The 12,203-nt window shown below is 38.0% G+C and overlaps 1 protein-coding gene across 1 annotated transcript in view; it reads left to right on the top strand.

The window, feature by feature from the left end:
* UBR1 (ubiquitin protein ligase E3 component n-recognin 1) overlaps nt 1–12,203 on the top strand; it is a 76,251-nt gene that overhangs the window by 24,821 nt on the left and 39,227 nt on the right. Inside the window, exons 17-25 of the mRNA XM_081312777.1 lie at nt 997–1,107; nt 1,697–1,762; nt 1,856–1,957; nt 2,337–2,400; nt 3,026–3,150; nt 5,866–5,918; nt 6,891–6,993; nt 9,728–9,776; nt 11,954–12,108. Of these exons, the coding sequence (XP_081168903.1) occupies nt 997–1,107; nt 1,697–1,762; nt 1,856–1,957; nt 2,337–2,400; nt 3,026–3,150; nt 5,866–5,918; nt 6,891–6,993; nt 9,728–9,776; nt 11,954–12,108 (828 nt within the window). The remainder of the gene's footprint in view (nt 1–996; nt 1,108–1,696; nt 1,763–1,855; nt 1,958–2,336; nt 2,401–3,025; nt 3,151–5,865; nt 5,919–6,890; nt 6,994–9,727; nt 9,777–11,953; nt 12,109–12,203) is intronic.

Raw genomic sequence — 12,203 nt, 5'->3', positions numbered from 1 at the left:
AGAACCACTCGGAAGCTTCAGCTGGTGCAGAGTGCAGCTGCACGAGTGCTTTTGGGGGTCTCCCGATACTCCCATATTACACCTCTGCTCCGTGAGCTGCACTGGCTTCCAGTTGCCTTCCGGGTGAAATTCAAGGTGCTAGTGATGACATACAAAGCCCTACATGGCATGGGTCCGGACTACCTACGGGAGCACCTACTGCCAGCGTCAACATCCCTCCGTCCTGTGCGTTCCCACAGAGAGGGCCTCCTCAGGGTGCCACCGGTCAGAGAATGTCAGCTGGTGACCCCCAGGGGGAGAGCATTCTTGGTGGGTGCGCCAATCCTTTGGAACCGCTTACCAGCTGAAATCCAGATGGCCCCCGACCTTCGCTTCTTCCGGCGTGATCTAAAAACTTATCTTTTCCAACAAGCCGGCCTGGCCTGATGGATTTGGGTTTTAAAATTTTCTCACTTTATTGCTTTATTGTATTCTTACTTTATTGCTCTGTACACCACCCTGAGTCCTCCGGGAGAAGGGCGGTATATAAAACAAACAAACAAACAAACAAACAAATAAATAAATAAATACCTGATACAAAGGGGGGGGTTGGAAATACATTGATGACAGCTTATTCTAAATTCCCTGGTGACATATGTAGTTTCATATAAATTTTAAATAGCGTTGTGGACAAAACAGTGACTTGTGGTGTGTAACATTGTAATTACCGAAGGCATAACAGGACCCCGATGTTTATTGTGCATCTTTGTCACAAAAGACCAGTTGTTGTGATCAAAAGCTAGAAAAAAATCTGAGAGGCCTGTGGAGAACGTGGCTGCGTGATCAAGTCCTCTGGAGTTTTGGGGAAGGGAAAATAATCTTTTGAGGTTATTTTCCAATCTACGAGTCATCTTCAGACAGGAAGGGTATTAGTTTTGCAGTGGTTTATCTGCTGGCTATGATTAATTAAGTAAACTATAATTGTTTTAAAAATAATGTTTTCTGTGTTATTTTTAGAAAGCATTCCAAGTGCAACTGCTGGTAGAATATCCCTTGCGCTGCCTAGTATTGGTTGCTCAGGTTGCTGCAGACATGTGGAGAAGGAATGGACTGTCTCTAATCAGCCAGGTATTCTTCAAATGACCATGAATATTTATTTATTTATTTTTATTTTAATTCCATTTATATCCCGCCCTTCTCCGAAGACTCAGGGCGGCTTACAAGCTTAGCAGTAGCCTTCATTCTATGTATATGCCTGCTTATTAGGGCTTTCACACACACACCCAGCGGCATTATTACAAAGTCAGCTTAATTGCCCCCCACAATCTGGGTCCTCATTTTACCTACCTCGGAAGGATGGAAGGCTGAGTCAACCTTGAGCCTGGTGGGATATATATATTTGATTTTACAAATATAAGTCATAAGTTCATAAGCTGTCTCCTCATCTTTCTCCAACCCCAAAAGCTATTTACTGAGAGAGTGGGACAGATATTACTTGGGACAGATTGTGAGAAAATAGAGATGGCTTTCTGGTGATGACTGGCTCTTAACTCTTATCTTGAAGCCAGTTTCCTTTTATGCAATTTGAGGTGCTGGTGAATTTGTATTGGTAGTTATTTTGGACATTTTTTTAATTGAAATTCTAATTCTGTGTTTATAAAAACAAAAGCTCAACTCTATGCATGAAAATGTATTCAACTTTTTTTCTTTCTTTCAGTTGTTTTATTATCAGGAAGTTAAATGTAGAGAAGAAATGTATGATAAGGACATAATCCTCTTGCAGGTGACTATGTCTTTAACTTTAATCTTGTAGTAACTGCCCCTTGTATATCCCTTCTGTTATTCTTTAGCACTATTTATAATATTTATATTGTAGATTGGGGCAGCATTTATGGAGCCAAATAGTTTCCTTTTGCTTGTCCTCAAACGGTATGAACTGCTTAATGCCTTCAAGAAGACTGTGCCTACTAAAGACCAGGTAAACAGACTATTACGTTCATTTTACTGTTGAAAACTAAATTATGTAGTAATCCTTACAAACTTTGTGTATGGCCAAAATTGGGACAGGCCAAACATGGTATTTTTCTACCAAAATGCATGGGATAATACATCAGGACACTAATCTATGTATGTGTTTCATATTCAAAACACACTTTTTGGTACACACACACACACACACACACACACACACACACACACACCCTGCCCCCACCCCCAAGGTCTTCTGCTGCAGTTTGCAACATAATTAGATGACATGAAAGTCAAATTTTGAATTTGTTTGATGAGTAATCTATAAATAGTTTTATTTTATTTCAGTCAATCATGTTTCAAGAATGCTATTTATTTTAATCTTACAGGATTTCAATAAAAAATGTAACACATTGATAGAAGAGATGCTTCAAGTACTCATCTATGTTGTAGGTAAGAAGGACAATTTTTAGAAAAGATGGGAATATTTTATTTTTTGGACTTGTTTTTGCTATGTATAAAAAGAGTGTTGTTGAAAATAGAAAAAAATAATCTTATTAAGCCTATTGAACAGCTGCGCATCACTAAAATTTTGATTCAGTACTTGAAAGCACAATTACTATTGACCAAGTACCACTGCACAATGTCATTATCTAGACCATTGCTTTAGCAATATTATTAAGTGTGCCTGACACTATCATTGTATGGTTAATTGACTCCAATTAAGGGCCTATCTGGCTTGGACAACTGGAATTACATAAAGAAGCAGCCTTTCTTTTCATGAGATTATTACAGGAGAGAAAGAAATTAAAATGACAAAAGGAAAGAGAAATCACTAGTTTACAGATTTTTTGCAAGAGAAATAGCAAAATGTGAGACAGCTTCTCTCTGTTGTATTCCAGAACTTGTTACGATTTGTTCAAAGTTTTGGAGCACTCTATGCCAGTTTTGAAAAAACTGTTCCTCTATTCTTGGTCTTACAGCATGATTTCTTGAATATATATGAGTGCACTCCACTATTTATGTGTCTGTGTATTTGTAGTAATCCCTTGGGTATTTTTTTTGTCTTCTTTATTAGGAGAAAGATATGTCCCAGGAGTAAGTAATGTGACAAAAGATTATGTGACAATGCGAGAAATTATCCATTTGCTGTGTATTGAGGCAATGGCACATAGCGCCATTGCAAAATCTTTGCCTAAAGATGTGAGTAATTCATTTTCTTTGCCTCATATATATATATATTCTTACAGGCAGTCCTGGCTTAACAACCGTTCATTCAGTGACTGCTCAAAGTTATAACAGTGTTGAACAAATGGTACTTACCCCCAGTCCTTAGAGTTATGGCTGTTGTAGTGCCAAAAGTTTGGTAGTTGGCAATTGGCCTGCGTTTACAACCTCAGTGTGTTTCAATTCCCCCCCCCCATCTTTGTCCTTTTGACTGCCCTGCACTCCTCTGCCTACCTCTTCTGCCACTGACCTTCTCCTTCCTTCCTGCTGGCTGCAGATCCAAGTATTGGGTGAGGGCACAGCCCCGGGTCACACGCAGGAGGCATGGCAGAGCCTTGTCTACGGAAGAGAGCTGGCTGGGGGGAAGGCAGTGAGGCAGAGTATGTGGAAGAGGCAAGGCAATGGTGCAGGTGGCAGTTCCCTGGGCAAAGATAGCGGTTGTCGGTGCTGTGCAATCCAGTCCCAATTACATCATTAAGAGAGGACTACCTGCAATTTTCTTTTGACAGATGTTTAAACAGACCTGCTCAAATCTTTTTATTTTTTAGTGATTATTACAGTCAGTCCCAGCTGCATGCCTGTACTCTATGCATATTTTACATGTTTGCTTCTTAATTTTACAGTTTTTGTAGCCTATCCAATTCAAAAGGCTTTGGTGGGCTATAATACATTAAAGTTATGAAAGCGATAATAGAAATAAATCAAAATGATAAAGAGCAATGGTAACAATAAATTAGCTCTTCTCAAAGACGGACGCCAATTGAGATCATAGTCACTCAGAGTTTCACAGATTCACCACTGATGTTTTACATCAAATTTGACAACATTGAGGCTGCATGAAGAAAAGTAGACTTGGTTATGATTGACTATGATTTACTTGTGAAAATTTAAAAAAAAGTTTGATTCTTTTTTTAAAAAAAATCAAGGGAGTTAAGCTTTATCACTTTATTTTTGCTTTGTGGTATCATTTGATTGTTGCTGCATTTGTAGCATCCTGCCAGACACATAGATTGGCATGAATATTTGTAGATGTAGGTTATTTTCTCTCAATAGAATAGTCTTCACTTATAGGTATAGATAGTCCTCATTTACCAAGTGCCTTGCTTAGCAACTTTTTAAAGTTACAGTGCTGTAAAACAAATCAATTTTGTGATCAGTACTTGAATTCACAACAGTGACAACATCCCATGGTCATGTGATTACTAATTGAGTGCTTCTTTATCAGCAAGCATTCATGTCTGTGGCAGTGGGCCAGTCATGTGATCACCATTTCTGTGCTTTCCAACCAGTTAATGAAGAACACTGGAGTAAAGTTATAGTCACTTGATGATTCATTTAATGACCACAGTGAGGCACTTAAAGACCAAATGGGAAGTGATGTTGTAAGTCTATCAAAGCCACATGATTTTCCATTCAGTGTCCATGCACATAGTGACAGCGTTGCCCATCCCAAATGTGGTTGCATTATTTCTGTATGGAATAATATACAGAGAACGCTTTTTCATCAAAAAGCAGAAAACATGTAATTATTTCTTCAAATACAATATACTTTTTCCTTAGAGTGAATGATTAGTTTCCTTTTTTCTGTATTCTTACCATAATATTATTCTGACTTTCGTACAAGTACTTCTTGTTTAGTGCGGTTACGATGTGATGAAAAAGTAACTTTAGGGGTCTTAAACTTTGGCAGGCCTGTAATGCAAAGGAAACTGAAGTACAGTTTTAAAATTGGGATGTTTCACTGCTCACTTAACAATTGCCGGTCCCAATTGTGATCACTCAATGAGGGCTGTCTCTTGTTACAAAACAGTACACTTCTATTCCTCATCCAAATCTACCCCCAATCCCCATTCAGAGCAAAATCAAAATCTAGAATTCAGCATGAGGAACACAAGACCGTTTATGTTCTCTTCTGAATCCAGTAGAATCTCTTGATTCTCTGTATCCCAGCATGTTCCACAGTTGAACCAGCTATTTTTGATAGCCCAATCGATAAATGCTGCACTCTTGAAATTGCCAAGCCACCATTTAATCATCAAACATAATCAGAAATATTTTCAACCTACAGTCTAGATACATACATCTCTGCAGAAGCAACCTTCGGTAGAGTTGACCCGCTTGCAGTTATGATGTCGCAGGTTCCTACAATCACGTGGTCACCATTTCCAGCTCCTTTGCTGGCTATTAACAAGCAAAGTCAGTGGATATGCTGACAGGAGGTCATAAATGGTAACCATGTAATGTCCTTGCTTAACAACCCTGGACGATTCACTTTAAAACAGAAACCGGGAGTGTTGCAATTGCTACCTCTAACCAGCATGGTCACATGATATTGTGCCTTACAGCCACGTTACTTAGCAAAAACAGCAATTCTGGTCCCAATTGCCTTGTTAACTGAGGATTATCCATACACAAAAAAGTTCTTCATTTCAGGATTCCCTCTCAGTCTATTTCATGTGTATTATTTCCTTGGTAGGAACTAGAAGGGGATTATTGTGAAGAGAGAGAAGTATCAGAAAACATAATCACATGGTTCATCAGCCAATACAGTATGTAAGCCTGATGAGAATCTAGTTTGCTTCTCAATACAAATGGCTATGATTAGATGTGCTGCTCTCTTTGATTTGTTTTAAATTTACTATTTTCATTACACCATTTTGCTAATTCCTAGTGTGGTACCTGTCTTAACAGGAAAACAATGAGACTGGTTTGGAGAAGGTGATTCACAAAGTGGCCCTGTTCAAGTGAGTGCTTGCTCTTTTTAATTGAATAGTTACAGAGAGCCAGTTTGGTATAGCGGTTAAGAGGCTGGCCTAGAACCCAGGAGACAATGAGTTCTACTACAAGGCCCAGATTGTTGGGGGCAATAAGCTGACTTTGTAATAATGCCGCTTGGGGCCCCCCGAAAGCCCTAATAAGCAGGCATATACATAGAATGAAGGCTATTGCTAAGCACATTGATTTGTGCTTAGATTGTAAGCCACCCTGAGTCTTCGGAGAAGGGCGGGATATAAATGGGAATTAAAAAAAAAGGCCTCCCTTAACCATGAATGCCAATTAGATGACTTTGGCCTACTCTGTCTCTCAGCCTAGCTCGCCTCACATGGTAGTTGCTGTGGGAAAAATAGGAGGCAGGAGTATTAAGTATGTTTGCTGCCTTGATTTAGATATAAAAAGGTAGGATAAACATCTAATGTAATAATATTAATATAGTTGTGTTGAATGTTTGAGATACCTTCCAGTTTTCATAAAAAGCAAGCATGTAGAACTGCGCTCAAGTTATTCTAAGTCTTTGTTCATCTCTGTCCTCAATGTAGGACAGTAATTGAGCCTGAAATTACGATTTTTAGTTGTGTCAGTTGTTAAGCAAGTCATTGTGTGATGGCATCTGATTTTACGACCATTTTTGTGCCAGTCATTAAGGAAAATGCTGTGGTTGTAAAGTGAATCCGTTTTCCAGAAGAGGCATTTTTTGCCAGAAACTAAAAGTAAAGGCTGGTTTCCTGCAAAAAAAAAAGTCATAAATTGTGGTTGGATAGTTTCAAAAATGATACTTGGATATGTGGACTTTTGGTTTGATTCAATGAGGCTGTTCTTAATTACACACTCCAAATTTTGTGGGTTCTCTTTAATGTTTTAATAGAAATAGTATTTTTTAATTATGAGTAATTGTTAAATAATTGCAATGTGATTGAAAATATTTTTTTTATTTAAAGAAAGCCTGGTGTATCAAGCCATGGAGTTTATGAATTGAAGGAAGAATGCCTCAAGGACTACAATGTATTTTTTTATCATTATACCAAGACTCAGCATAGTAAGGTAAGAAATCATTACATTGGAATATGAAGTTAGGGCATTGACATGGATTTCTTCTACAACTTACGGTAAGTAGATTAAGTAGATCCGGGTGAGATTCAAGGTACTAGTAATGGTGTTTAAGGCCCTACATGGCAGGGGTCCGGAGTACCTTAGGGAACACCTGCTGCCGGCATCAACCTCCCTTCGCCCTGTGCGTTCCCACAGAGAGGGCCTCCTCAGGGTGCCACCGATCAGAGAATGTCGATTGGTGGCCCCCAGGGGGAGATCCTTCTCTGTGGGCGCCCCGGAGCTATGGAATCAGTTACCGGTTGAGCTCCGGATGGCGCCCGATCTTCGCTCCTTTCGCCGCGATCTAAAAACATTCTTATTCGAACAAGCCGGCCTGGCCTGATGGGGGATCGGTGGGGTTTTTTTTTACTGTTGTTTTATTGGGGTTCTAATATTGTATTGATTGTTTTTAGTGGGCATGTATTTAATCCTTTTTTAATTTTTGTAATTCTGTATTTTTATTCTTGCCCTGTTCACCGCCCTGAGTCCTTCGGGAGAAGGGCGGTATAGAAATATTATTAAATAAATAAATAAATAAATAAATTTGTTAAGCAAGAGGGCAAAGAAGGAAGAATGCTAATTAAAATCACTGTGAAATAAAAGATATATTTTTATCACTGAAAAATGTATTTTATTTCTTTACTTATAGTTTTTCTATATTACCATACTCCAAAATGACTTCTTGTGGTTCACTATAATTGCCATAGAAACCTAGTCAACAATCAATAAGCAATATTTTCCAGGGACTTTTTAGATTTTTTTCTTAAGTGCAAATAGTCAAATAGCAAAAAACTATTGTCTACTGTTTCAATTTTAAGACTTTCTTTATCTCATTGGAGGGCAACATAGGTGGCCTGTAAATGAAACCTGTCTCTTTGATTCATTTTATAGTGCCCCAAGCCTTGACCTTATCACTGAAATTCAACAATTTAATTGCATTGGCCCTAATTTTTGCCTTTTCTCCCCATGTACGTAAAATAGTTATGTTAAATTTCTTGATGGATATTATGCACCTATTTGGCTAATCTTTCCAAAATGCAAATTTTAAGGACAGAGCTGAAGAAGCTTCTTGGATCAGAAGCAAAATGTCTTCAAGGAAAAGTCCAGTTGCCTTTTGAAAAAGCACCTTTGAGATAATCATGTCCTGGATAACCGAGAATCTCCATATTCAAACCTTGAAGAACATAATGGGAAATTCTGTCTTGAAATAGCATTGCCCTGTTGTAGTGTACACACTTTTTTGATAGAAAGATGGACAGCATACTAAACAAACAAATAAATAAATTTTAAAAAATTATATCCTCCCTTGTTTAATGATCATTATTCTGGGATGGTTAGAGTCTAACCAGCCAGCTTAATATGAGACCAAAACTGTTTTGGTATACATGGCAGCCAGTACTTATAGCAGCCTTCTTCAAAACGGTTTTCTTCAGATTTCTTGGATACAGCCAATATGGTAAGACTCTCTTAAGAATTTTGAGCATTCTAGATCATTTATCTCTGAAGTAAAGAAAAAGAAGGCTATTCAGTAACATTAGAATCCAGATTTCTTGATACTAGATTGGCATCTCTACTTGTTATGCTGTGTTGGTTCTCAAACACTATGAGCCTCATAAATATTGGATATCCAATGATGAAAGATTCAATTATATTCAATATATTAAACAGCAACATCACTTCTTTTCCCAGTGAATGGCAATTGGTAAAATGGTAAATCAAAGTTCAAAAGAAAGCTGCTTTAAATCATACATTGTATGAAGGAAAAGGTAATATTATTTATAATTAATCTTTCAGGATAACAATCCTCCCAAGTGGCTTGCATAAAAGATAATCAGTACAGTAAATATTCGGGGTATAAATAAATTCTAGATATTTCTAAAGGTGTAGTTGGTAGTAAATGGAGAGAAAGCCAAGAAAAGAGTATAGCAGAAAATACTATGCTTCCGTTTCTTTTTTCAGGGATATTTCTCATTTAATGGTTTTGATTTTGGAGGGAGGGAGAGGGAATTCTGCTTATCTGGCCTCTGGCAAGACCTTGACAGAAATCTGATAGGATTACCCAAATACGTGATTTGACATGGTTTGACAAATCTCTTATCTCACTCTAAGGTTCTTAAATCCACAACAGAGTACAGCTAGGTAAGAATCACGGAGGATATCGTAAGAAGATGCTACATAAGACAGTTGAATGCCCTCAACTGGTGCAATTTTGTCTACTTAATTATTTTCAGTACTGTTTTCTCTTATTCCGTCCTTAATGGATTTTTCTGTTCTGTATTCATGGCCTTGAAACTGGGTGATTTTGGTTGTTGGCATAACAGACATTTCTGCCCTGCAAAACACTGGTTCTCAGCCTCCACACAGCTCGGCAAGCTTGGTTGGTAGTTGTCACCTACATTCTTCCTTCTTTTTAAAGGAATTTAGTATGGTTATATTGTATTTAATTTACCCAGCTTAGATGTATAAACAGCAGACTCTGACTTCCAAGGAAAATGTTAAATTTGTGAAAATTTGAAGGGAGCAATTTCTATTATTTTTCCTGTTGTAAGTTTATATTTTTGGCTTGTGCTACAGATTCTTCAATCTAATCCCCTTTTTGGACCCAATTGTTTATAAGTGCTTTTGATAGATTCACACCATTTACATGTTGATATATACAAAGCAAATTAAGTTATTCGTTTTACAGGCTGAACATATGGAAAAGAAAAGAAGAATACAAGAAAATAAAGATGAAGGTAAACACAGTTGTATTATGAAATACAATATTATGAAATAAAATAGAGGGATAGTTGATGTAGCTGTAATGTCCTATTTACTGTATATGAAGTTGGCAATTATAATCATCCTAGGGATGATAGGGCATACGTTAATAAAACCATTGATTTCTGAATTATTTGCTATCAGCCAGAAACAGGGAGGGTTAAGATTTTACATCTCATTCTTTGCTTTTGTAGAAATAGACCTTATGGTTTTGTAGTATAGATTGATTTCTCCATTTCTGGCTGAGCTTGGAGTGATTGTGGAGGTTTTGTGAGTTCATTAGATGTTGAAATATAGATATTAGGCTGAAATTGGGGTGCTTACATTCGCATTAAATAGGAATTATGAGCACTGTCATCAACATGATTAATAGCTGTTTAGTATTTATCTTATCTCTATCTATCTATCTAGACTCTAGAAAGAGTATAGAGAAGAGCAACAGTGATGATTAGGGGACTGCAGGCTAAAACGTATAAGGAACGGATGCTGGAATTGGATACATCTAGTTTAATGAAGAGAAGGGTGAGGGGTGAAATGATAGCAGTGTTCCAATATCTCAGGGGTTGCCACAAAGAAGAGGGAGTCAAGCTATTCTCCAAAGCACCTGAAGGCAAGACAAGAAGTAATGGATGGAAACTAACCAAAGAGAGAAGCAACCTAGAACTAAGGAGAATAATTAATCAGTGGAACAACTTGCCTCCAGAAGCTGTGAATGCTCCAACACTGGAAGTTTTTAAGAAGAGACTGGACAGCCATTTGTCTGAAATGGTATAGGGTTTCCTCCCTGAGCAGGGGGTTGGACCAGATGACCTCCAATGTCCCTTCCAACTTCATTATTATTTCCATCTATGTAGCTGCCCATCTCAAATACATGATTTTTGGCTAAAAACAAAACAATTTTAAAAACTATTTATTATTAAGTTTTATATTGAATACAAGCCTAGTGGTAGAATCAATGTAATCTCTTCGAACATCTTCGAATGATGTTCAAAACAGCAGATGCCAAAACACAGACAACCATTTGTCTGAAATGGTATAGTTTCCTGCCTGAGCAGGGAGTTGGACTAGAAGACCTCCAGGGTCCCTTCCAACTCATGTTATGTTATAAAGCAGCGGTGAACCACTTCCACATTATTGCTGAAAAAATTGCATAGATGTGTCCATTAGGTAACCTGCTTAGCGGAGATTTCATTTTAACCTAAGCATTGGAGCAGCAAGGGACATTGGCAGTAATAATGGGCAGTTACTTTCAAATAATAATAATAATAATAGTTAAAACTGAAGGAATCAAGATGCCTTATGAAAATAAAATCAAGAGTCTGGACGAAGGAGATCACTACAAATACCTGGGCATCCTTCAAGCTGGCAATTTCAAGCACAGAGGTCAAGAAGGTTGAAGTCAATACATCACGAATGTGAAAAGGATCTTGAAGTCCAAACTCAGTAGAGGGAATAGCATCAAGGCAATTAATACCTGGCCAATTCCAACCCTTAGATACATAGCTGGAATAATGGACTGGATTTAAGCAAAACTAAAACTTCTGGATAGAAAGACCAGAAAAATAATGACAGCGAATCATGTCCTCCATCCATAGCAATGTTGACAGACTCTACTTACGCAGGAGCATAGGTGGGTATGGAATGTTGGAAGTGCACCAGATAGTTGAAGATAGTTGAAGGGCATTGGAAGAATTCCTGAAGGACAGTGAAGAAGATGTACTGAAGCTAGTATACGGTGAGGGCTTACTGAAAGACCAAACTGGCTTACAGGAAAGACCAAATGAAGAATAGAAAAGAGATGTGGCAAGGCAAAATATGACATGGCCAGTGTACACGCACGCACGTACATGCACGCACACACACAAACACACGGACATAGACAGACCAGATAACAAGACATGGCAGTAGTCAGAGTACAAGATGACTAGGGCATGAGTGACGTCTGAAAGCCCCCCAGATCTAGGAACGTTCATATGTCTCACAAAACACTGTATAAGAGGAAGTATGTACAGTTGGTTTTGTCTTCTCTCATACATGGCTATATATTAGTTCATCGATTTCAGACAAATCTGAAACCTTAAAACTTCTTTCATTCATAATCCTGTAAGATGGCTAGGCAGTAATGCACTAATATATGTCTCCATTTTTGTAGCACTCCCACCACCACCACCTCCAGAATTCAGTCCTGCTTTCAGAAATGTGGTGAATGTTCTCAACTGTGATATCATGATGCTTATTCTTAGAACTGTCCTGCAAAGAGCACTAGAACTGGAAAATCACATGTGGACAGAAGCTATGATACAGATGGTATGTTTGTCAGCCCTGGCTTGTTAGACCATGTTTTAGCAATATCTTTATCTTAAATGCTTTTTGGGTTTTTCCAGTATATATTTTTCAGATTC

The sequence above is a fragment of the Vipera berus genome (assembly GCF_964194415.1).
Source record: "Vipera berus genome assembly, chromosome: 1".
Taxonomy (NCBI): Eukaryota; Metazoa; Chordata; class Lepidosauria; order Squamata; family Viperidae; genus Vipera; species Vipera berus.
The sequence above is the reverse complement of the archived record's forward strand: the minus strand, read 5'-3'. Positions and strand labels throughout refer to the sequence as shown.